At 39.9% G+C, this 25995-nt stretch overlaps 1 protein-coding gene across 5 annotated transcripts in view; it reads left to right on the forward strand.

Annotated features, from left to right (window-relative positions):
* The first annotated feature begins 4138 nt into the window (after positions 1 to 4138).
* STK38 (serine/threonine kinase 38) overlaps positions 4139 to 25995 on the forward strand; it is a 41307-nt gene continuing 19450 nt past the window's right edge. For 4 of the 5 annotated variants that reach the window (XM_061196301.1, XM_061196300.1, XM_061196306.1 and 1 more), the window contains exons 1-5: positions 4139 to 4431; positions 8711 to 8846; positions 20816 to 20867; positions 21796 to 21918; positions 23643 to 23726. In XM_061196301.1, the coding sequence (XP_061052284.1) occupies positions 8716 to 8846; positions 20816 to 20867; positions 21796 to 21918; positions 23643 to 23726 (390 nt within the window). In that variant the 5' untranslated portion in view covers positions 4139 to 4431; positions 8711 to 8715. The remainder of the gene's footprint in view (positions 4432 to 8710; positions 8847 to 20815; positions 20868 to 21795; positions 21919 to 23642; positions 23727 to 25995) is intronic. The other variant, XM_061196302.1, reaches the window with a different exon arrangement.

Consider the following 25995-nt stretch of genomic DNA (forward strand, 5'->3'; position numbering starts at 1 on the left):
AGGGTCCACGTGACAGATTACCTCACTGGTGCTCACCAGAAAATTCCAGACTGGACGATTGAGATTACATTACTGAGGGAAGGTGGAAACTGCAATTAGATCAGGTATTAAATCTAAGTTTATTATCATGGGCTTTAGCACAAGTGATGCCATTTTGGGCCTGTGGTTTTCTCTTTAACACTAAAAACGTATCCTTTGTAACCAACAAGGACCTACTGTATAACACAGGGAACTTTGCTCAATATTCTATAATAACCAAAGTGAGAAAAGAATTTGAAAAAGAATAGATATATATATATGTATAACTGAATCACTTTGCTGTACACCTGAAACTAACACAACATTGTAAACCAGATATAGTCCAATATAAAATAAAAGTTAAAAAAATAAATAAGTTAGAAAAAAAAGTAAAAATAAAAGTAAAGGGCAAGGACTTCCCTGGTGGCGCAGTGGTTAAGAATCTGCCTACCAGTGCAGGGGACACGGGTTCGAGCCCTGGTCTGGGAAAATCCCACATGCCGCAGAGCAACTAAGCCCGTGCACCACAACTACTGAGCCCGTGCACCTAGAGCCTGTGCTCCACAGCAAGAGAAGCCATCTCAATGAAGTCTGCGCACCACAACAAAGAGTAGCCCCTGCTCTCTGCAACTAGAGAAAAGCCCGAATGCAGCAACGAAGACCCAACGCAGCCAAAAATAAATAAATAAATCTTAAAAAAAAAGTAAAGGGCAAGACCTTGATCTTGAAACATTAAAAAAGAAAACAACAGGGGGCTTCCCTGGTGGCGCAGTGGTTAAGAATCTGCCTGCCAATGCAGGGAACACGGGTTCGAGCCCTGGTCTGGGAAGATCCCACATGCTGCAGAGCAACTAAGCCCGTGAGCCACAACTACTGAGCCTGCGCGTCTGGAGCCTGTGCTCCGCAACGGGAGAGGCCGTGACAGTGAGAGGCCCGCGCACCGCGATGAAGAGTGGCCCCCGCTTGCCGCAACTAGAGAAAGCCCTCACACAGAAACGAAGACCCAACACAGCCGAAAATAAATAAATAAATTAAAAAAAAAAAAAAAAAAGAAAACAACAAAAAACTTATCCTTTGGGACCTGCCGAAGAGTTGTGAAGATCGAATGGCTGCTATCAAAAAGACAACAGGGGACTTCCCTGGTGGCGCAATGGTTAAGAATCCACCTGCCAATGCAGGGGACACAGGTTCGAGCCCTGGTCCGGGAAGATCCCATATGCCGCGGAGCAACTAAGCCCGTGCACCACAACTACTGAGCCTGTGCTCTAGAGCCCGGGAGCCACAACTACTGAAGCCCACACGCTCTAGGGCCGGCATGCCACAACTGCTGAACCGGCTTGCTGCAACTACTGAAGCCCCTGCGCCTATAGCCCATGCTCTGCAACAAGAGAAGCCACTGCAGTGAGAAGCGCACGCACCACAACAAAGACTCAATGCAGCCAAAAGAAAAAAAAAAAAGACAACAGGATGTGGAGAGAAGGGAATCCTTATGCATTGGTGGGAATGTAAATTGGTGCAGCCACTATGGAAAACAGTATGGAGATTTCTCAAAAAATTAAAAAAATAGAACTAGCATTTGATGCAGCTTCCACTCCTGGGTATTTATCCAAAGAAAACAAGAACACTAATTAGAAAAGATATATGCATTCCTATGTTCATTGCAGCATTATTTACAATAGCCAAGATATGGAAGCAACCTAAGTGCCCATCAATAGATGAATGGATAAAGAAGATGGTATGTGTGTGTGTGTATAATATTCATATACATATGAATATTACTCAGCCATGAAAGAGAATAAAATTTTGCCATTTGCAACAACATGGATGGACCTAGAGGGTATTATGCTAAGTGAAATAAGTCCGACAAAGACAAATACTGTATGATTTCACTTATATGTGGAATCTAAAATAAATATAAATGAACAAACATAAAACAGAAACAGAGTTATAGATAGAGAGAACAAATAGGTGGTTGCTAGAGGGGAGGTGGGTGGGGGAAAAAGGTGAAGGAGATTAAGAGGTACAAACTTCTAGTTGCAGAATAAATGAGTCATGGGTCTGAAATGTACAGTGTGGAGAATATAGTCAATAACTATGTAATATCTTTGTATGGTGACACTTGTAATTAGACTTATATCATTTTGAAATGTACAGAAATATTGAAACAGTATGTTGTATAACAGGAACTAATATAATGTAGATCAATTATACTTCAAAAACAAATAAATGAACAAACTCATAGAAAAAAGGATCAGATTTGTGGTTACCAGAGGTGGGGAGGGGGAGTTGGATGAAGGTGGTCAAAAGGTACAAACTTCCAGTTATAAGATAACACAAGTACTAGGGATGTAATGCACACCATGATAAATATAATTAACACTGCTGTATGTTATATATGAAAGTTTTGTTTTTTTAATTTTGTATTTATATGAGATGATGGGTGTTTACTAAACTTATTGTGATAATCATTTCATGAGGTATGTGAGTCAAAGCATTATGTTGTACACAAATTTATACAGTGCTGTATGTCAATTATGCCTCGATAAAAATGGAAGAAGAGTTGTGAGGATCACCTGAGATTAAGTGTTTGCACGTGGTTTGTAGACTGAAAAGCGCTATGCAAACATCTGGCACTGTGACTAAGTCTTTAAGGATGGGCAGGACTTTGACAAAAGGCACTGAGGGAGAAGGGCCTCTGGGCAAGGAGAATGAAAGGTGAAGTGGTTTTTTTCTTAAAATAAATTTATTTATTTGTGGCTGCATTAGGTCTTCGTTGCACGCGGGCTTTCTTTAGTTGCGTCGAGCGGGGGCTACTCTTCCTTGTGGTGTGCGGGCTTCTCATTGTGGTGGCTTCTCTTGTTGTGGAGCACAGGCTCTAGGCATGCGGGCTTCAGTAGTTGCAGCACGTGGGCTCAGTAGTTGTGGCTCACGGGCTCTAGAGCACAGGCTCAGTAGTTGTGGCGCTCGGGCTTAGTTGCTCCGCGGCATGTGGGATCTTCCGAGACCAGGGCTCGAACCCGAGTCCCCTACATTGGCAGGCGGATTCTTAACCACTGAGCCACCAGGGAGGCCCCAGCGAAGTGGTTTTTGTGTGCTAAGACAAAAGGAAACTAGGCTTTGAAGTCTAGAAAGATGAAAGTACTCAAGGAAAGCCTATGTTTTTAAGACCATTAAGGAAACAAAGCCTGGGACTCCAAGCTTGAAGGATAAAACCAAGCCCTATGGTCTTACACAGTTACACAAGAGCGTGGGGGTACCCTAATATCACAAAACACACTAATGAATGACTTGCACACACGCTTCTTTCTCTGCCTACATGGCCTCTATTGAAGGCAGGCAGGGACCATGTCTTACTCATCTTTGTTTCTAGGAGCCTGACACTTTCCGGTTAAGAGCATTGCACTCCACTCTCAAGGAACCAGTGAGTGCCCAAAGGCTTGGGACCTTTTTAACTCAAGGGGTGGGATGGACTAAGCGGCTAGGTAGCCTTGAAAAGCAGGTTCTTCTGTACACACTGGGATGCCCTCCCGGTATCCGATTCCAAACCCCATCCAAGGTAAGGCGTGTTAATCCTCACTTTAAGGAAGAGTAGGCGGGGCCAAGGCCTCCAGCGGACCTATTTATGATGAAAATCAAGAGAAGGTGGGGGACCAAGATTACACAGGCGACAAAACTTCATGGAGCCACACATGAACGCAAGCACGCACCCACACGCACACGCACACGCACAAATGAGTGCATGCCAAACTGGTTAAATCTGAGTCAGACTTGTAATCTAGTTAATTGCATTGGTCTAGTCAATTGTATCCCGCCAATGTTAATTTCCTGGTTTTGATAATGTAGTATAGTTATGTAAGATGTTGAGGGAAGCTGGGTGGGTGATGGGTAAAAGGGACCTCTTTGTACTAATTTTGCAACATTTTGTGAGCTTATAATTATTTCAAAATAAAAAGTAAAAAAAAAAAAAAGACCCTCCCCCGAGCCCAGCTCCGCCCACTCCGAGAAGGCTCCACACCTCACACTTCCGCGCTCAACCTAGCCTCTCCTGCTGGAAGAAGGCGAGGAGGGGCGGGGCCGCGCACGCGCAGACCTGAAATCCCCACCGCTTCGTGGGGAAGTAACGCTTGCGCAGTCTGGGCCCCTGGCCGCCGCGCCAGCCGTCTCCGCCGTGAGGGACCGGGCTGCCTTGGCCCTTCCGCTTGCCGTCTTTTCCGGCAGTTGGGGCGCTTCCTGTTGTTCGCACCCGCAACCGCCACTCGGCCCCTACCTCAGAGCCCCTCACGCGTCCCGCCCCCTCCTCTGGTCGGCTGGCTGCTGGTGCTGGGGTTTCGCTTCTCCGCACGTCGAGACCGCTGGCCCGGCCGGCGTTTGCGGCTGTTCGCCGCCCCCAGCCCTGCCTCCCCTGGGGCTCTGGTGAGTGTCTAGCTGCTGTTGTCTTCGGTGCATCCCTGGCTTTTCCCTTCTCTCCTCTTCCCCCGACTCTTTTTGAGGTTTTCCCCTTCCCTCCGGCGTCCTGTTTCCAGCCCTGCCCTTTCGGCCCCTCCTGACAGTCCCCCTCCTCCTGGCTTCCAGAGGCTCCTTGTCGGTCCTCTGCACGTTTTCCCAGTCCCAGGCTCCCCACCCCGTCCTCTCTGTCTTCGTGTGCAGTTGGGGCGGGGAGCCAGGCTTTCTTTCCGTGTTGCCTGCTTTGTCTGCTCCCTGCCACCGCTCAGTGCCCTCCGGGATGTCGGTCGTTACGAATGTTCACCTCCTTGTCTTTTTTCTAAGAACCTGAGAGGTGTTGTGTGAGGCAGAGATGTTGGTACCTTTGCGTCTGCCCCCTTCCTGATGGTCAGTCTTAGGGTACTGGCCTTCAGAGAAGTTGACTGAAAAGCACAGGGAAATTTAGTGAAGACTCTTAAGATGAGTGGAGAAGGAATGTCAGTAAGAACTTAGAGCAAAGTCTGTGCAGAAAGACTAAGAGAAAGCATGCAGAACGGCAAGTAGAGAGACCAGATCTCCCAGTTGACTAAACGACACAAAGAGAAACTTGTTCTTTTTGAAGTGTACAGAGGAAGGCTGGAGTGAAGAAGCCCCGTGCTTCCTCTCCCTTTGGCCCTGACTTAGAATTAGCCAGGCAGTGGATGTGGTTTCCCTAAGCACAAAACAACCACCGCCACAATAACAGGCTCCACTGTCCACCCAAGCGTTAGATGGCAGCTTCCTCATAAGACGAGGAGAACAGCTCTATCCAACTCTGTATAGAAAACCATTCCATGTCCTAACCCTACCCCAGTCATACATATTTTCAGCTCCTGTTAATGGACATAAGAGACCAGTGTTTTCCTAGCAGATCTTTTATAAGGTACTTAACTATGCATAGCACTGTGCATGATATGGGGAAGGATATTAAAAGTAGTAAAAGATAGGGTGCTTGCTGTGCAGTGGCTTACAGTTAGTTCAGTAGGAGAAATTAGATATGTAACTCTTAAGGAATAGTCTCAGCCCCAGTGTTGAATTGTCCAAATATTGGGTTGTCAGTCACAAAGAAATAAAGAATTTTGGTGAGAAAAGGGGGTATTTATGGAGTTAACAGGGTACCATTGTAAAGTCAATCAGTTAACCATGCGTAACTATCTAGATTGAATGTAACAGTAGTTTTCATTTGATCTCCTTTTAACGTTTGCCCTGACTTATGAGGATCACATTCTTTTGTTAATTTTTTTTTAACTTTTAAGAATTTCTTACGTACCTATTATTTCTTAATTCTGAGTTGGAGAAAGAAACAAATAGGGCAAAGGCCTCCAGTGGCCTATAGGTCAGGGCAAGAAGGCTTGCATTGTCAAAAGCTTTAGGGAAAGCCCTGTAAAGTACTTGGTTGGCGCAGTAAACCTATAAATTGCTGTAGGGCACTAGTAATTGTAATTTTTGATGAAAGGTTATTAGAATTAGGCTAACCCTTTTATGAGCGGAGGAACAGGATGGGGAGGAGGTTTGAAGAATCATCAAAGGGAAGGACAGTGCAACCTTTGCCATTACATCAGAGACGGTATGAAGGTTGGAAACAATTCAGCTAGAACATTGTTGGCCTGCTATATGAGTTTCTTTGAGTGCACTTAATCTCCTGTTGATCTTTTACAAAGGTAGGAAGTCATGGTAGTGACTTAAATGGGTCAAAACGTTTGTGCCCCAGTTTTTATATACCCGTCAATGTACATGTAATTTTGTTCTTTACCTTTGTTGACACCTGAAAATCATTAACTTGCTCAACTTACGTTTACTAACTGCATATTATATGGAAGGCGCTGTTTGTCTTAGACTTAAACACTCTCTAGTTGTATTTTTATGTGGAAATAATTTCATTTGTTAAAATGTGAATATATATATATATATATATATAGAGAGAGAGAGAGAGAGAGAGAGAGAGAAAGAGAAAGAAACAGAGACATTCTCCAGAAATTTTCAGACAAGGGAGGAGTACTAAGGGCTCTCTTGCTTCAGACTTGTTTTTAAATCTGGTTTTAAAATTTCTTCACCAAACTTAAAGTACATGTGGTTTTCATTGTGGGTGGAGGGGGTACAGGCTGACAAGTAAGGAACCACACCCGAGCTTCATAAACCAAACAGAGGTTTTAAAAAAAATTCTACTGATAGCCTAAAAACATTTGCGTTTGCTTTGGTGTTAGCAGAAACTTTCCCATAAAAAATAACATTTTATAGTAAGGTAGAGATGAGTTCAATATCTTGAATTTGTGATTACTGATCATTTTGGCGCATCATGAATCAAAATGTTTGACTTTGAAGTAGAGCCTTGATTTTGAATCTTTTTTCTCTGATGACAGTATTCTTTGTGATTTTCCCTGAGTATCTTTTTATAAAATTGCTTAATGTTAAGCCTGTTTTCTTAGTAATAATAAGTGTTTGCACATTCCTTAAAAGCCTAAGTTTAATCTACAAAACAATTTGAAAGTCCTTGAAAATGGCCCTTGGCCCCTCCTGATTTTTACTCAGCTTCATATTGGGATGAAAAGATAGACTTAGAGGCAGGTCCTGTAGGAGGAAGGCATGATAAGGATAAAATATTGAACATTATTGCCAATGCTGGAGCAAGTCAAGGTTGGTGAACAATTTGGCGAGGTGTGACAATGTAGGTTGGCAAAAAATATTTAAATGAGATTTAAATTTAGGCAGGAAAAAAGTTCTGTAAGCTATTTAAACCTTGTTGGTATCGGTTTTCAAATATGTAAAACTAGGAGGTTAGGGTCTCTTGTTTTTAAGATATCTTCCATCACTAAAATTATGATTCAGGTTTTTTCTTTTGTAATATTGTTTCCATCATAGGTCTTTGTTTTAACTTGTCAATTCAACTAGACGGTAAATGTCTATAAAATAACCATAAGCCATGTCACAGTACATATATACCTATAGATGAAGATTTTAGTCATAGATTTTTTTAAACTATAGAAATTGTAAATTTAAAAGTTCTTGGTAACTTAATGGTAATAGTACACACTCATTGAAGAAAATATAGAAAATGTGGAAAACACAAACAAGAATAAAATGATCTGTATTCTCACTGCCTAGAGTTAGACCACTAATAACATTTTGATATATATTTCTAATAATTCTGTGCATATACAGTAAACACATAAAATGGTATACATTCTGTTTTTTTTTTAAATTAATTTATTTATTTATGGCTGTGTTGGGTCTTCGTTTCTGTGCGAGGGCTTTCTCTAGTTGTGGCAAGCGGGGGCCACTCTTCATCGCAGTGCGCGGGCCTCTCACTATCGCGGTCTCTCTTGTTGCGGAGCACAGGCTCCAGACACGCAGGCTCAGTAATTGTGGCTCACGGGCCCAGTTGCTCCGCGGCATGTGGTATCTTCCCAGACCAGGGCTCGAACCCGTGTCCCCTGCATTGGCAGGCAGATTCTCAACCACTGCGCCACCAGGGAAGCCCTACATTCTGTTTTTTAACCTATTCTTTTTCACTTAGATGAAATATTTTCCCTGACATTAAACATTTGGGCATATTTTAATTGTCTGCATATTAATTTCATTGTAGGACTTTTCCATAATTTAATCAGTTCTGTTGGTTATTCAAGTTACTTCTAGTTTTTCTTTGTCATTACAATGCTGCATTGAATCCCCTTGTGTATGAATCCTTATGGGTCTTGGATTTCTTCAAGGTAGATTCCTGGATGGCAAAGAATTGTACTGTCTATGTTATATATTCTTAATATATGTATCTGGTATTGTAATCTTGTTCTCTTCTTTTTAAAAAATGCAACAGTATGCTTTAAAGATATATTCATGTTGCTTTTAGATACAGGTAGATTGGCTTCTGACTGTTGTATGGTATTTCTTTGTATGCATCCACAACATTTTATTTATGATTTGCTTACTGAATTGCCTCCAACTTCCCATAACACAGATGATGGCATAGTGAACGTCCTCTGTAATGCACATCCTTGTGCATGTTCCCTTAAGAGCCTGTGTGACAGTTTCTCTAGGCCTTATACCTAGGGATGATATTTCTGGGTCAAAAAACATTATACTTATTTTCACCAAGTATTCTGTTTGTTTTTTGTTATGTATTGTTTGTCCTCCAGAAAAGTTGGGTCAATTTACATTCCTACCAAAAGGGTAAGAGAGTGCATAATTGGTGGATTCTAACTCCAAAACTAATACCTCTTTTTTTTGTTGTTTCTAGCAGCCATGGCAATGACAGGCTCAACACCTTGCTCGGCCATGAGTAATCACACAAAGGAAAGGGTGACAATGACCAAAGTGACACTGGAGAATTTTTATAGCAACCTTATCGCTCAACATGAAGAACGAGAAATGAGGTAAAGAATTTTGAGAAAATTGTGTCATGGTTTTGGCATCCATGTCTAGTATTGTAAATCACATTCATAATATGGTTGAAAGGAGACAAGAATAGCAGCAGCCGTGTTATAGCCTATTCGAGTACAGTGCAGTGACAGTGTCACTGATTTCCAAAGCCCTTGCTATTAACCCACTTATTTCTACTACTAGTCAATAACATAAAATTTCATGGTAGTATAAAAAAATTAATTGGGCCAAAACCTTAGAGTTCATTGTTAAGACAATGTGATGTAATGGAAAGAGCAAACCTTATGGAGCCAGATCTGGGTTTAGAATCCTGCCTTTACCATTTAGTAGCTGTATGAGGTTGGAACAAGTTCTTAGTCTTCCTGCGTATCAGCTGTCCCATCTGGAAAATGGGGATACTATTACTTGCCTTGCAGGATTGCTGTGGGGATTAGATATAACATATATGAGTACCCACCAAAGTGCTTCACACAGTAATCACATAGTTAATGGGGTTGTAGTGTTACTGAGTCCAATCTCGTACTGCTCGCTGCACGACAGGCCAGTAAATCGAGAGGCGGGTCGTTGAGGCAAGAAATAGCGACTTTATTCAGAAAGCCAGCAAACCGAGAAGGTGGTTTGCCCCTAAAGAACCATCTTGCCTGACGCTCCTTTTGTACTAAAAGGGAAGGGAGTAAAGTCAAACATTTCCTGGTTCCAATCAGCCTCCAGAGGCGTTGTGTTAATTTCTTCCTCCCTGCAGTCATTCACAGGTGGGCCTGGTCAGGATGTTTCCTGTGAACTAAACAAAGGTATTTTAGCTTAATGCTCATTACCTGGGTTCCCAGAGATGGGCAGTTATGTATAATTTAAGCTTATAGGCAACATCCCTTTAGTGATTAACTTGTAATAGAATACAAAAAGTTCTTCCCTATTACAGTAGCAACTATTGTTACTGATCTAGTGTGCACTATCCATGTAGTAACTCATAATTAAAATTTTTTTCCCAATATTTTATTATGAAAATATTCAAAAGTACAGAAAAGTTGAAAGAATTATACAGTGAATACCCATACAGGCATCATATAGATTCTACTATTAGCATCTGTTGTTTTATCACATATCGATCTATCCATTCCTTTATCCATTCATTAATTCATCTTAACTTTTTGCTTGTACTTCAAAGTATGCTGCAGCTGTCTATATGTTTTACTTCTGAATATTTCTGCTTGTATAACAAATGGAGTTTTCCATATATATTTTAAGAGAGTGGAAAATCTGCATACAGTGAAATGCACCACCTTAAGGGTACGTTTCGGAGTTTTGACAAATACATACACCTGTATAACTTAAACCCCTATCAAGACATAGAATATTACCATCATCCCAGAAAGTTCGTCCCTGGAGATTCTCCTTCAACCCCAGGCCACTTTGTGATTTTATTTCTACCATAGATTAATATTGTCTATTCCATACAAATGGGACATGTATAATGGATTCTTTTGAATAAGGCATCTTGCACTCAGCCTAATGTTTTCAAGATTCATCCATGTTGCTTTTGTGTGCATAGTTTGTTCCTTTATATTGCTGAGTACCATTCTCTTTTATGACTACCATAGTTTGTTTATATATTCTTTTGTTGATAAAAATCTGGGCATTTTAAAGTTTGGGGCTGTTTTGAATAAGTTTCTCTGAACATTTGTCTACAGATCTTTTTGTGAACGTTTGTTTTCAGTTCTTAGGTAAATATTTAGGAGTGGAATGGCTGGTTTATAAACATACATAGGTATATGTTTAGTTTTATAAGAAACTGCTGGACTTTTTTCTAAAATATTACCAACAGTGTATGAGAGTTCTAGTTGCTTTATATATTTTTTTTTAACATTTGTGTTGTCAGTCTTTTAACTAGCTATTCTTGTGGATGCTTAGTGGCATTTCATTGTTTTATTTTATTTTTAAACTCTTCCTCTTTTTCTTTTTTTTAATAAATTTATTTGTTTTTGGCTGTGTTGGGTCTTCATTGCTGGGCGCTGGCTTTCTCCAGTTGCGGCGAGCCGGGGCCACTCTTCGTTGCAGTGCATGGGCCTCTCAGTGCGGTGGCTTCTCTTGTTGAGGCGCGTGGGCTCCAGAGCGCAGGCTCAGCAGCTGTGGTGCACGGGCTTAGTTGCTCCGGGGCATGTGGGACCTGGGTCCCCTGCATTGGCAGGCGGATTCTTAACCACTGCGTCACCAGGGCAGTCCCTCGTTTTAATTTGCATTTCTCTGACAGTTAATGGTGTTGAACATTTTTCTTTATGTGCTTTTTTGGCCATTTGTGTATTTTCCTTTGTGAAGTGTTTGTTCAAATTTTTTGACCATTGAGTTTTAGGAGTTCCTTATATATCTTAGATACTGGTCCTTTGTCGTAGGTGTGTTTTGCAAAGTTTTTCCAGTCTGTGGCTTTCCTGTTCATCTAATTTGGCATTTTTTTCTTTTGTAGTTATTGCATTCTGTGACCTCTAAGACACCTTTGCCTACCCCTAAGTCATGAAGATATTCTCTTATGTTTTCTTCTGGAAGTTTTATAGATTTAGTTTTTACATTTATATGATCCATCTTGAGTTAATAAGTGTGTATGGTATGAGGTGGGGTTTGAGATTTATTTATTTATTTTCCTTATGGATATCCAGTTATTTAAGCACTATTTGTTGCAAAGATTCTCTTTTCCCCATTAGATTGCTTTGGCACTTTTGAAAATCAAGTACTGTGTAACTGTGTACCTGTGTCTGGGCTGTTTATTCTGTTTCGTTGATTTATTTGTCTGTCCCTATGCCAGTATGAGATTGTCTCATTACGGTAGCTTTGTGGTAAGTTTTGAAGTCAGAAACTGTAAGTCCTCAACTTTGTTGTTCTTGTTTTTTTTCAAGATTGCTTTGGATATTGTAGGTTCTTTGAATTTCCATATAAATTTTAGAATCAGCTTGTCAGTTTCTACAGAAAAGCCTGATGGAATTATGGTTGTAATTGTATTGAATCTGTAGATCAGTTTGAGGAAGAGTTGACATTTATTTATTTATTTATTTATTTATTTATTTATTGCTTGCTTGCTTGCTTGCTGTGTTGGGTCTTCGTTTCTGTGCGAGGGCTTTTCTCTAGTTGCGGCAAGTGGGGGCCACTCTTCATCGCGGTGCGCGGGCCTCTCACTATCGCGGCCTCTCTTGTTGCGGAGCACAGGCTCCAGACGCGCAGGCTCAGCAATTGTGGCTCACGGGCCCAGCTGCTCTGTGGCATGTGGGATCTTCCCAGACCAGGGCTCGAACCTGTGTCCCCTGCATTGGCAGGCAGATTCTCAACCACTGCGCCACCAAGGAAGCCCCTGGAGTTGACATCTTAATATTCAACCTTCTGAGGCTTATCTCTCCATTTTGTTAGGTCTTTAATTTTTCTCAGCAGTATTTTGTAGTTTTAGGGTGGAGGTCTTTCATGTCTTTTGTTTGTCTATTCCTAGTATTTTTGGAGTTTTTTGATGCTATTGTAAGTGGATATTTAAAATTTCATGTTCCACTTGTTTGCGGCTAGCATATAGAACTTTAACTGAATTTTGTATGTTGACCTTATATCCTGTGACTTGCTGATTTACTTATTCTAGTAGCTTTTTTGTAGATTCCTTAGGATTTTCTATGTAAACAAGCATGTCATAGCCAAATAGAGAGTTTTATGCCTTCCTTTCCAATCTGTACACCTTTTCTTTCTTTTTCTTGCCTTTTTACATTGGCTAGGATTTCAGGTACAATGTTGAATGTAAGTGGTGGGAGTAGACATCTTTTGTTCCTGATTTAAGGGGGAAAGCACTATTTCACTGTTAGTTGTGATGTTAATGTAGCTTTTTTCAAAGATGCTCTTCATAGGTTGGGAAGTTTCCTTATGTTCCTATGAGACTGAGAGTTTTTATCATGAGTGGATGTTGAATTTTGTCAAATGCTTTTTCTGCATCTTTGAAATCATCATACTGTTTTTTCTCCTTTATTCTCTCACTGTGGTGAATTACATGGACTGATTTTTGAATGTTAAACTAACCTTCCATTCCCGGGGTAAACCCTCTTGGTCATAATGCATTATTCTCTTTCTGTGTTGCTGGATTCAGTGTGCTAACGTTTGGATAAGGATTTTTTGCAACAGCTTTCTGCAGGAGGGTGTAGATCATAATTTAAATGGGATATATGACTTGATCTTAAATATGCAGCTCTGTATGTGGAATAGCAAGATACTTTATACCTGGTGGTGGCTAGCTGTTGTTCACTGGGACAAACAAGAGCCTGTACAGTGCTCTTTGTTAGGATCATGGGGAATTCAAAAATAAATTTGCACACTCTATCTCTAGGCATGTGAAACCTGTTGGAGATGGTTATTTTCAAATACAACCACTCTCTTGAAATCAGAGCTTCTGGTATTGTAGTTACAAAGCAAATACTTATGAGTTCTGATTAAGTTACTTGTCTTACTTGATAATAGTCAGTTGGTTTGTCTTTTTAAAAAATTAGTTAATTTATTTTTGGCTGCGTTGGGTCTGTTGCTGCGCACGGGCTTTCTCTAGTTGCGGCGAGCGGGGGCTACTCTTCGTTGTGGTGCGCGGGCTTCTTATTGCAGTGGCTTCTCTTGTTGCAGAGCATGGGCTCTAGGCTTGTGGGCTTCAGTAGTTGTGGCTCGCAGGCTCAGTAGTTGTGGCTCACGGGCTCTAGAGCGCAGGCTCAGTAGTTGTGGCGCATGGGCTTCGTTGCTCTGAGGCATGTGGGATCTTCCCGTACCAGGGCTCGAACCCGCGTCCCCTGCATTGGCAGGCGGATTCTAACCACTGTGCCACCAGGGAAGCCCAGTCAGTTGGTTTTTAATCCTACTGGCTCTGCCCTATGGTGCATCATTGATAGGTATCACATTCTCCAGGAACAAGATGATAAATGGTTTTATTTACCTTGTTAGTGAGTGTTATATTTTGATTTACACTAAGATTGCACCCCAAAAATGGGTTGAAATCAGTGCTTTTTTTGTTTTGGATTCTCAAGATGGAAAGACCTTCCAAAAGCTTTCATGGTTTTTCTTTTCTTGAAGACCAAATTAATCAAAAGACAGTAAAAGGAGAATGTTAGACATTTAAGAGGATTAGAATGTTTTTGTAATTTTTGTTATCAAATCACCATTATTTTTCATTTAAAAAAAACAGTAGATACTTTGAGCTTTTCAGAAATAGTATTTCCTTGTTAACCTTTTTAGTGCCCTCTCTTTTTGTTGCTGTTTTGTTTTTTATTTTAAAAAATTTTTATTGGAGTATAGTTGATTTACAATGTTGTGTTAGTTTCAGGTGTACAGCAGAGTGAATTAGTTATACATATATATATCCATTCTTTTTCTGATTCTTTTCCCATATAAGTTATTACGGAATATTGAGTAGAGTTCCCTGTGCTATACAGTAGGTGCTTGTTAGTTATCTATTTTATATATAGTAGTGTGTATATGTTAATCCCAATCTCCTGATTTTTCACTTCCCCCCATGTATCCCCTTTGGTAACCATAAGTTTGATTTCAAGATCTGTGAGTCCATTTCTGTTTTTGTAAATAAGTTCATTTGTATCATTTTTTAAATTAGATGCCACATGTAAGTGATACCATATGATGTTTGTCTTTCTCTGACTGACTTCACTTAGCATGATAATCTCCAGGTCCATCCTTGTTGCTGCAAATGGCATTATTATTTTTTTTTATGGCTGAGTAATAGTCCATTGTATATTTATATACCACATCTTCTTTATCCATTGCTCTATCGATGGACATTTAGGTTGCTTCCATGTCTTGGCTATTGTAAATAGTGCTGCAGTGAACATTGGGGTGCATGTATCTTTTCGAATTATGGTTTTCTCCGGATATATGCCTAGGAGTGGGATTGCTGGATCATATGGTAGTTCTATATTTAGTTTTTTAAGGAACCTCCATACCATTCTCCATAATGGTTGTACCAATTTACAGTCCCACCAGCGGTGTAGGAGGGTTCTCTTTTCTCCACAACCTCTCCAGCATTTATTGTTTGTAGATTTTTTTCTTTTAACATCTTTATTGGAGTATAATTGCTTTACAATGGTGTGTTAGTTTCTGCTTTATAACAAAGTGAATCAGTTATACATATACATATGTTCCCATATCTCTTCCCTCTTGCGTCTCCCTCCCTCCCGCCCTCCCTATCCCACCCCTCTAGGTGGTCACAAAGCACCGAGCTGATCTCCCTGTGCTATGGCCATTCTGACCATTGTGAGGTGGTATCTCATTGTATTTTTTGCATTTCTCTAGTGCCCTCTTTTTTGGACATGAGTTGATACTTGGTCTTGAGTTTGTTGATACAATTTGATAAGACTATTTTACTTCAGGTTTTATCACCCCTAGAAAATTAAAAAATTAAAAAAGAAAAACAGTATATAAACAACTTATATAATTCAACATCAAAAAATCAAACAACCCAATTAAAAAATGGGCAGAAGAACTGAACAGACACCTGAAAGATGAAATGCAGATGGCCAACAGGCACATGAAAAGATGCTCAACATAGCTAATCATCAGAGAAATGGAAATCAAAACCACAATGAGATATCACCTCACACCTGTCAGAATGGCTATCATCAAAAAGAATACAAATAACAAATGTTGGTGAAGATGTGGAGCAAAGGGAACCCTCTCATACGCTGTCTGTGGGAATGTAAATTGATGCAGCCACTGTGGAAAACAGTATGGAGGTTTCTCAAAAAGCTAAAAATAGAACTACCATATGACCCAGCAATTCTACTCCTGGGTATATATCTGAAAAAAAACCCAAAATCACTAATTTGAGAAGATACATGCACCCCAGTGTTCATGGCAGCATTATTTACAATTGTCAAGATATGGAAGCAACCTAAGTGTCCATCAACAGATGAATGGATGAAGAAGATGTGGTTTATGTACATATATACATACACATAGAATGGAATACTACTCAGGCATAAAAAAGTATGAAATTTTGCCATTTGCAACAACATGGATGGACTTGGAAGGCATTATGCTAAATGAAATAAGTCAGAGAAAGAAAAATACTGTATGATATCATTTATATGTGGAACCTAAAAAATACCACAAACCAGTGAATATAACAAAAAAAGAGGACTTCCCTGGCGCAGTGGTTAAGAATCCACCTGCCAATGCAGGGGACCCGGGTTTGATCCCTGGTCTGAGAAGATCCCACATGCCACAGAGCACCTAAGCCTGTGCACCACAACTACTGAGCCCACGTGCCACAACCACTGAAGCCCATGCGCCTAGAGCCCGTGCTCCGCAACAAGGAGAAGCCACCGCAATGAGAAGCCTGCGCAACGCAACGAAGAGTAGCCCCCACTCGCCACAACTAGAGAAAGCACGCGCACAGCAACGAAGACCCAGTGCAGCCAAAAATAAATAAAATTACAAAAAAGAAAAAGATGCAGACTCACAGATATAGAGAACAAACTAGTGGTTACCAGTAAGGGGGGGCAGTATGGGGAGGGGAGTGGGAGGTATGAACTATTGGGTGGAAGATAGGCTACAAGGATATATCGTACAACATGGGGAATATAGCCAATATTTTGTAATAACTGTAAATGGATTGTAAGCTTTCAAAATTGTATCAAAAATTAAAAATTAAAAAAAAGAAAGGAAGAAAAACAGTGATTGGCAGGTGCTACCACAGTAGTAAGTAAACTAAAATTATAACTGTCAGAAATGGATTTTCAAGTGTTTTGATGTTATGGGGGAAAAGTCACAGAACCTTGATAAATAAGCAGAGTTTTAATGATATGAGACAATTGATGGTAAAGAAACATTATGGGTATATGGCTAATATATGATGAGCAGTTTGAAATAATAGGTATTGGGCTAGTAAATTTGAGGGCTAATAAAAGAGATCATGTTGTAATACAAAATTTTATTTTGTTCGTATATGCCTTGTCTTGTTGCATTTAAAATCTCTAGTATTTCTCCCACTTATATGCAACTTTTGTGCTGTTCCATTTATAGTAGAGCACTGGGTTATATTTGAACAAAGGATTTACTGCAGGGGAAATGAGACCAAAGCCTAAAGGCAGAAGAAAAAAATCATTTGCGAATTGTTTTCTGTATAAATGTAGAATATGAGAACATTGGACTATTTCATAGAAACACTACAGTAAGTTCTACATATTGGTTTCAACACAGTTAAATTCCCTGAGTCTAGTGCCCATTGTACAGTGTTGCAGAATGCTTATTAAAGCTACTTATAGATGATAAACTGAATCCCTTCAGTAGTGCAAGTTCATATTCTTTTTTTAATCTGTGTTTTGCCTTCGATAGTGGCCTCTGCGGCAAGCTTCTCCAGTAACAGCAATTCTCCTGTTCTCTTATGTGATCCTAGGTACACATAAGAGAGATAGGTGTTGATAATTGCCTAGTTGTTCATAGAAAATTAACGGTTTGGATAATATGAGCAGTTTGAAATCAAAACTGAGGCAGCTGGCATTTCTTTTTACAAAATATTCTGTGTTGGTTCTGTTCTTTATGAATACTATTTTGGTGGATTAATTAAAGCCATAAAAGCCTAATTTAATAGGCAATAATTGTATGCTTTCCCCCTTTCTCTCCCCCTAAATCAAATAAGAACTACCCTGCATTTTACCCTCTGAGAACCAGCATTTTCTGCTACTTCTCTTCCATATTCTTACCCAGGTTTTCCTAACTGTTTGCTTTTAGTCTGATCTGATACTGAGTTGCAATGTGTGATTATTACTAGTGAGCAAGTGTCAGTTTTATTTGGGCCCCAGAAATGGTTAAGTCTGGACTTATCTAATGATATTCACTGACTAGATATCAGTCAAACCAAAGTAATTTGAGATTTTTAAAATTTTGTGTAATATTCATTTTTAGGGTATTTCTTGAGAATTCAGTTTTGATCATGGAGATACCCACTGTTTATTTCTATACCATTTTTCCTGGTTATTTTAAGTGTGTCATCAGCAGAAATTAGAAATATTGTCTACTCAACTTGCTTGTAGAGTGGACGAGCCTTTTCCTCCCATCCCTGCTGCCTCTGAATCAAGCTGTGCTTGGAGGCGAGTCTAAATTAGGTGTAGTAAAGGGGGCTAATTAAAAGAAGTAGTCATGAATGTGTGTGTACATTGTGACATGTTCTGACCTTTTTTCTTTCTTTTTTTTTTTAATCTAATTTAGCAACATACATCTTAAAAAGTTGCTGTGTACAAAGCATTATTCTTAGTGGAGAAGGAGGATTCAGATGTGGTCCCTGCCTTCAAAAGAACTTACCATCTCGTGTGGGAAATGGTCTCACACGATAATAAATGGAGCTCACGGAAGCCTAGCTGGGTGGGGTTGGGTGTGGCTTCTGTGTGTGAAAGTGCCTCTCCCTCCCAGGGTTCTGGTTTGGAACACTGGAGTTGAGCTGAAGAGGCCTCATCAAAGGCTGGAGTGTTAGCTAGCTGGGCCCTGCGACCAGAGCATGTGGTGGAGGGGCCTGCCTTTCTTAATCATTGTGGGCATTTTTAAACACACATGTAGAAAGACTAATACAATGCGCCCCCATATAGTCATCCCTCAGATTCAGTAATTATCAAGACTTTGCTAAATTTGTTTCATTTATTCCATTTTATTCTTTCTTGCTATTGTGTTTTAAAGCAAATTTCAAATATCTGTCATTTCAATCCTACGTACTTCAGTATGCATCTCCAAAAATATGGCCATTTTCTTGTCATCACAATGCCAACGTGAGTCTAACAAAGTTAATAATTCCTTGGTATTGTCTTACAGAGGATGTCACTTGTAAGCCTTTTTTGTAAGATGTCACTGTGTTTGCCATTTTTGTGTCTTCAAGATCTTTGTTGCTTGGTCCCAATAAATCATTACCATGGATAATTTTGCATGATAGAGGCTTTTTCTGGATACTTTCTGTAATGAAAGAATCTGAGGGGAATTCCCTGGCAGTCCAGTGGTTAGGACTCCGAGCTCTCACTGCCTGAGGCCCTGGGTTCAATCCCTGGTCAGGGGACTAAGATCTCACATCTCATAAGTCACGTGGCACGGCCTAAAAAAAAAGAAGAAAAGAATCTGATTGTGTTCAAGGTGTTGATTCTGTTAACTTTACTCTCAGGCAGGTTATCTACTGAGACCAGTTTAATTACACTTGCAACAGAGCTGTAGAATACTGTCCAGTTTAGTTTTAAAATTTGAGCTGTCTCTGTGGCACACATTGTGTAATAGCACATTGGACTGCTGTCACAGTCTGGTGTGGTCATTCAAAGAATATATAGTCAGAAAGTATGACGGTGTTTGATACTCAAGGCACAAAAGGAGCTGACCATGGTTGAGTTCTTATAGTTCTTGCCATGCATTGACTCTTCTTATTCTTCCCTACTTCAGCTATTTAACCACGGAAATGGAATTAATTTTCACTCCTGAAATTGCCAATAGTACAGCCTTCTCCCTCCAATACATATGCACACATAGATGCATATCCCAAAATATTCTGGGAACTAGGAGAAGAAAAGTGGGCAGACTGGGAGCCATGCAGATGCTTTCTTCTTCCCGTCACGGTCAGAGTAGATCTTTTCACTTCCTGGGAGTTTGGACACAAATTCTTGTTTATCATCTCAGCCTGTGGATTTGTACTGTAATACGATTTCTAACAGTAATTAAATATAATTAAATAAAAATATTCATTTTAACTAAATACTATTATAGCAATAAATATTCATTGACTAAAATAAAACTCATTATCTTCCCATGTTCCTCTCTCTGTGTTTCCTGTCTTGTTTAGTGGCATCATTATCCTCCCACACAAGAAATTCTAAGACTGTTCCCTTGACTCCTTCTGCCAGTTGGTCATCTTTGCAATAGCTCTGTTCACTTCATTCCAGGTTTCCAGCCCTAGTTCCAGGTCTTTACTGTCCGTCTGACTCACGATAGCTTCCAGTTTGCCTCCGTCTTTGTCAGTTGCTTTCCCTGCCAGTCCATCAGCTCATTACTTCGGGCTGCCATTCTGAAATAGAAACCTCATCACACCACTCCGTTGTGCACAAGCCTCTGATAGCTCTGAGGTCTACAGACTAAGAGCCAGCCTTCTCAGTGTGGCATTCCAAGTTGTGTGTGCCTCAGCTGCGCTAGACCACAAGCTGTTGCTTCGTGTACCTTGTACTTCTGTTCTTCCCTGCTCTCCTCAGCTTGCCTGTTGTCTGGAATGCTGATAAGTGATAGAGGAGATTCCAGCCCATGTGCTTTCATTTATTATGCCGAATAAGTAAAAGTTGTGTGGAATTGGTTGTAAGGAAGTTTTACTTGTTTCTTTTAGTTTTATCAAATGAGTATGAGAATATAGATCAAAAACATTCTTGGATGCAGTTTCTAAAGTTTAGTACTCCAATGATTTAGAGTCTTAAGTTTTTTGTTTTTTTGTTTTGTTTTTTGTTTTGGCCGTGCCATGCGGCTTTGAGTCTTAAGATTTAACAGCAGTGCCAGTCACCTTTTTTGAACATTTCCCCCCCTTGAATCTCCAAATTCTGTGTTTACCTTTGTTGTTATTACTCTTTGCTTGTGGCAGGGAGGAGGAGGAAGATGTGAAAGTAAAGGAAGTAGATTTCAGTCAGGGACAAGGAGAGAAACACCCTGATAGAAGAGGTTATCAAACACCAGCTGTTTGTGGTTTGTTAAGGAGGAAATGTTACCAAAAAAAAAAAAAAGAGAACTTTTCATTTTGAAATAAGATTCTTTGTTGCGTTAACATACAATTTTTGTCAAAATGTAGAACTGACAAAGGGTGAGAATCTTTTCATTTGTCTTAATAACTAATTTGTTGTTTTAATGAAGCATTTTGAGATTTACCTGCTTTTATCAGTAAAAAAAAATTGTTTGCATATAGATAATGGAAAGTTATCATTCAAATGTTATTTCATATGTCTTTATTTATTTTTAGACAAAAGAAGTTAGAAAAAGTGATGGAAGAAGAAGGCCTAAAAGATGAAGAGGTAATTAATATTGAAAAAATTTTCCTTGAAACCCAGCATGGCAGATCATATCTTATCCAGCAAGTTGTTAGCCTTGGTGCACAGGGGAATGGTTTTGACGCAATAACAGGAAATTATGAGGACTGGTGTACTTCTGGATTTAGGTACTCATGCAGAGGGAGAAGTTAATTATTAAGTACCAGGAGAGGATGACTTCTCTAGGCTCTGTTGTAATAAATTAATTAGCTTTAGAACTCCAAGAAAAGGAAGAGATGAAATAAAATTAAAATTTAAAAAAGCAAATTATAGCATTTTTAATTCACTGAAAAGGCTCCATAGAAGTGGGGCAAATTTCTAAAATCTTTGTCAAGGCAAAATCTCTCTCAAATCAGCCCTTCCCTCCAATGCCCACAGATGTGGCAGAAAATATAGTTAACTCAAAACCATGTAAGGAACTGAAATGGCAGTGGAAATGCTTTCAAAAAGAGGAATGAATCATCGAACCCAGGAAAATGGTGAAAAATACCCAAGACTTGTAGGAACAGTAGAAAGTTAATGCATAAAATGAACCACAATGTGTAAAGAAAATCCAGAGGGAAATTTAAAAACCACACTTTTATATAAGGAAGGTTAAAGGAAAATGTTGGTTGTTTATCCTTCCTTCATTAGAAGCCATAGAAAAGTCGATTGTTGACGTAGGTTAGTCAGAGCCCTCAGAGGAGGCACCATCTGTTCAGTATGGCTTGGTTATTGTATCTGAAGGCCTGGGAAGGGAGGAGTGATCTTGTAAGGGTCATTCTGTGGTGCTTTCATGTGTGAACAGATGATGCTTAGTCTGGTGTGGCCCTGCTTTGCAGGTGGGTTAAACCACAAATACGACTTTGTTGCAGAGTTTCAGAGTTCCAACTCTTCCCCTTCCCACCTCTCTCCCTCTTTATTTAAACATTAGAAACGACTCAGGAGATCAGCACATGCTCGGAAGGAAACAGAGTTTCTTCGTTTGAAGAGAACAAGACTTGGATTGGAAGATTTTGAGTCCTTAAAAGTAATAGGCAGAGGAGCATTTGGTGAGGTAAAAAAACCACAGCGACTTGTCAAATACAGAAATACCACAGAACTTCAAAGCTTCTAACATACCATGAGCTCATGATTCTTGATATAACTGAAGTATGGAGTGCGTGGGTCAAGCATGCCAGCCCCACATCTTAAGTGTTCTGTCTGTCTTCTTTTTCTTCCCCTCTCCACTGTCCCAGGGATCTGGTTGTTCTCTGCTTTTCTAGAGATGATGTTGATGCTTTAAGTATTGATCTAGAGGGAGAGTTGAAAGGTAGAAAGAAATCAATATTTATTATTTACTGAGTGCTTCTCTCCTATAATCATGACAGTAACTCATTTTATACACGATGAGATGAAGACTCCGAGGGGATATGTAATGTTCCAGCGTCACATAACCATTGAGCAGTGGTACCAGAAGCAGGGCCTGGGTCTTCCTGATCTTGAAGGTCTTGCTTTTTGCGTTACACTGCCTCTCCAGGAGCAAACTCACAGCATATCTCCACCCTTTATTTCTTCCGGCCAGATTGGTACAGCTCTAAAAAGATGGCCCTAGGTGACAGAATTTATCGAAATAAGTTATGTAAGTGGTGGTATAGAGTGAAAGCATTTGCAACTTTGTCCCAGCTGGTCTTGCATGTGCATCCTGCTTGGTTACAAGAGCAGTCTGTTGGGGAGGGTTTGAATGAGCCCATGCAGGATCATCTCTATTCATGGAAAATGCCCAAAGTGGATGACCTACTGATGTATTAGTTTCATTATCATTGTATAAAAGGAGCAGCATAGTATTAAAAACCAGTACCTAGGGGAAATGTGAGTACATATTCAAAGGCACAGGTGAAAGATTAAATTGATCCCTCATTGTTCAGAATCCCTGTTGGCCCCTTGAGAGAGGGAAAGGTACAGGACCACCTCTAAAAGAGCTCTCTGTTCAGTGAGGAGGGGACGTGGGACTCGAGAACATAAAGAATGGTGCAGGGAGAAGAAAACATACATATCTTGGGGGAAGAGGGGGAGGATGTGCAGGAAATTTCCAAGAAGTTTTGTTTGGGTTTGCAGACCATTTATTTTCTTTTCATCATAAATTATCTGTTCTCTCTAAAAAAAAATGGAAAATAGAAAAGAGAAAGGAGAACTGCAGAAAACCCTACTTCCCTGATTATGCTATTAATGCTGTTATTTCCCTAATTATGCTATTATCCTATTAATGCTTCCAGGCATTTTTTTTCCTATACCTGAGCTTTTGCTATTGTTTTAAACATTGTTGTAATCATTTCCTTAGGTTTTCTGAGCTGACTGCTTGACATGTGCCGTGGGTTTAATGAGTCCTTAAGTTCCAGAGTGAGGGTTTGTTTTTTTCTTTTTGGCCACGCCACGTGGCTTTCGGGATCTTAGTTCCCCGACCAGGGTTTGAACCCGGGCCCTTGGCAGTGAAAGCGCCGAGTCTTAACCACTGGATCGCCAGGGAATTCCCACAGTGAGGGTTTAAAATTAGATTGATTTGTTCAACTAGGGAGCCAGAGCTGTTCAGATGTGGAGATATTTGAGGATGTTTCCAGCACTGACTTCACTGTGTGTAATATATCCATTTTGGAACATTGAAAAGCATTTTCTTCTGCTTTGTTATTGCTAGTTGCTTATATAAAAATTGCAGTACTTTTCCAGTTTAAATATTACTTCCTATAACACATGAAAGCATTAGCTTGGCATTGTGAACTTTTGGCATTTCTTTATAACTTTTAGGTGCGGCTTGTTCAGAAGAAAGATACAGGGCATGTGTATGCAATGAAAATACTCCGTAAAGCAGATATGCTTGAAAAAGAACAGGTAAAAGCACAATTGTAGCAGCGATTTTAGTCAGCTTATGAATTTTTGTCTCCTAGAACTGTTCTTTTTGCTTAATTGAAGTGTGTATTTCTTTTTTAGTTTTTTTAGCCCTGTCATGTATGAATATACATGTAATATTACTTTTCTTTCTCCCCAAAAGAAGGAGTTACATATATTTTAAAAGTACAAATAATGCCTATACATTATGTGCAGACTTCTTAAAGTTGAAAACCTACTAGAGAAATATCTGATATTTGTGTCTCCCAGTTGATCACAAGCTGTCCTTGTCATCAGGAGCCTTTTTTTGAGGTCTTTCTTACTGTGGTAGCATGTTCCTTACTGAATGCTGAGAGATAGAAGTTGTATATACACCTTGGAACTGAGGCTTAGGAATTAGAATTTAGAATTTGCAATCTAAAATGTGTCTTACCATGCTTCATTCTGTACATGCAAACCAAAGTTGGGTCTTCTCAGTGGCTCATCACTACCTAAGACCAGTCTTCTTTTGGAATGCATTTGAAAAAATATAATGCAAACGGCAGAGCAATGCAGATTCTCCTTTAATGATTAAGAATACTTTCTAAAACCTCAAACCTACTTTGCAAATGCTTTATAAGATGCATTAAGTACTTCATGTAGAATAACTAAGATTTTAAATATTGGACAATATATTAAAAATGAGAATGCAGACTTTCTATAAATCTAGTTTAATTTAGCAGGTTGCTTAAGAACAGATTGTAATGGGTGACACCTGCAAATATCCTGTAGCATACCAGTTGCTACAGGAGGGCAGAGAGACCCCATGGAAAGGAGAGCTCTGGATACAGAGCCTAAGAGCCGGGATGGAGGCCAGCCCCACACTCAGTCCTTCCTGCTGCTCGAGAGGAGGTATAATCACCAAGGCTTCTCTGCCCTTCATTTAAGAGCCAGCTCAAAATTTGGGATTTTAATTTTCTCTTTAATTTTCCAATATTACCCAGAAGCTTTAGACTCCCAGGAATTTTGGTCGAGAGTATCAAATACCCTGGCAGTATATCTTCAGACAATATAGTTTATGCTAACACCAACCTTATTCATAATGCACACTAGCCCTATTAAGTTATATCTAAAAATTAGTGTGTGATGTGGGTGTAGGCACTGAAAGAGTTTCAGTTAATCTTGAAAAGCAAAATGTAAGGCTGTATTGATTAGTCAGTATATTTTGTATTTCACAAGTAAATTCTATTTTTACAAGATAAGTTTCCTATAGTTTTAAGCAAGACTCAAAATCTTTCTTTATCAAATGATTAGCATTCAGAATAAAATCGTAAAGAGAAGTACACATCATGAGTTTGACTTATTAATCCTTCATAGCATGTGCCAGAGGTAACAGAAGTGGTAACAGGATGATCCAAACATATTGTGTAAAAAACATTTGCTCAAGTACTGTACCTTCTTCAAAATCAGTTTCTAAAAATTTTCTACATGAAAATAAAGGAAATGTCTATTCAAATTAAGATTTTAAATGATGCATTAACTTAAATTAGTAGCTCACCTTGCTGATGGACTCAGCTCTTTAAGTTTGATCTCAGTGTGGTCCAATTAAAGTTTCTGGCCACAGACTCTACCTGGGTCAGCCGTCTTGAGGAAGCATGCAGCAGCTTTGTGGGGTAAATCCATCACTTCTGGGTGGGGCTGACAAAGTATAGATTCAGAGCCTAACTTTTTGTAGGTGTAGGTGGCTTATCCAGAGGAAAACTTTTTGCTTGCTATTACAAAACTGAGCAGGAATTACAGCTACCCACTGAGAGTTCAGGTTGTTATTCTGTCCCACAAGATGGAAATTTCTGCTACCTGGAAAATAAATTTTAAAGGGTAAGAGACCAGCATGTAGCTAGTCTCTTCATGTTTCTCTTCCAGTGCAAAAGGAAAACCTCCAGTTGTGATGCCAGTATAGTGTTAGGATGGAACCAAAGACTGACTTTCATCTCTGCTTTCCTAGTGCCCAGGGTAGCAGCTAGCATGTGATTCCCCCACCCCATTCAATATTTATGGAACAGGGGAAAGGGAACCTCTGGTGTGAGTTGCACCTCTGGCTCTTCCCCCCCCACCCTAAAATCACCTGACTCCACCCCTATATCTTGAGGTTCTTAGCTGCTGTCTCAGCCCCAGGAGAGAAGAGCAAGGTGTGGTCACAGTACCTGTAGCTTTCCCTGTGACAAACTGAGAATGTTGCAGTCACTATCCTGCCCTCTAAGGCGAGTGACAAGTGGCAGTGGTAGTGTCTCTT

Source organism: Eubalaena glacialis, chromosome 7 (assembly GCF_028564815.1).
Source record: "Eubalaena glacialis isolate mEubGla1 chromosome 7, mEubGla1.1.hap2.+ XY, whole genome shotgun sequence".
In the NCBI taxonomy this organism is placed as follows: Eukaryota; Metazoa; Chordata; class Mammalia; order Artiodactyla; family Balaenidae; genus Eubalaena; species Eubalaena glacialis.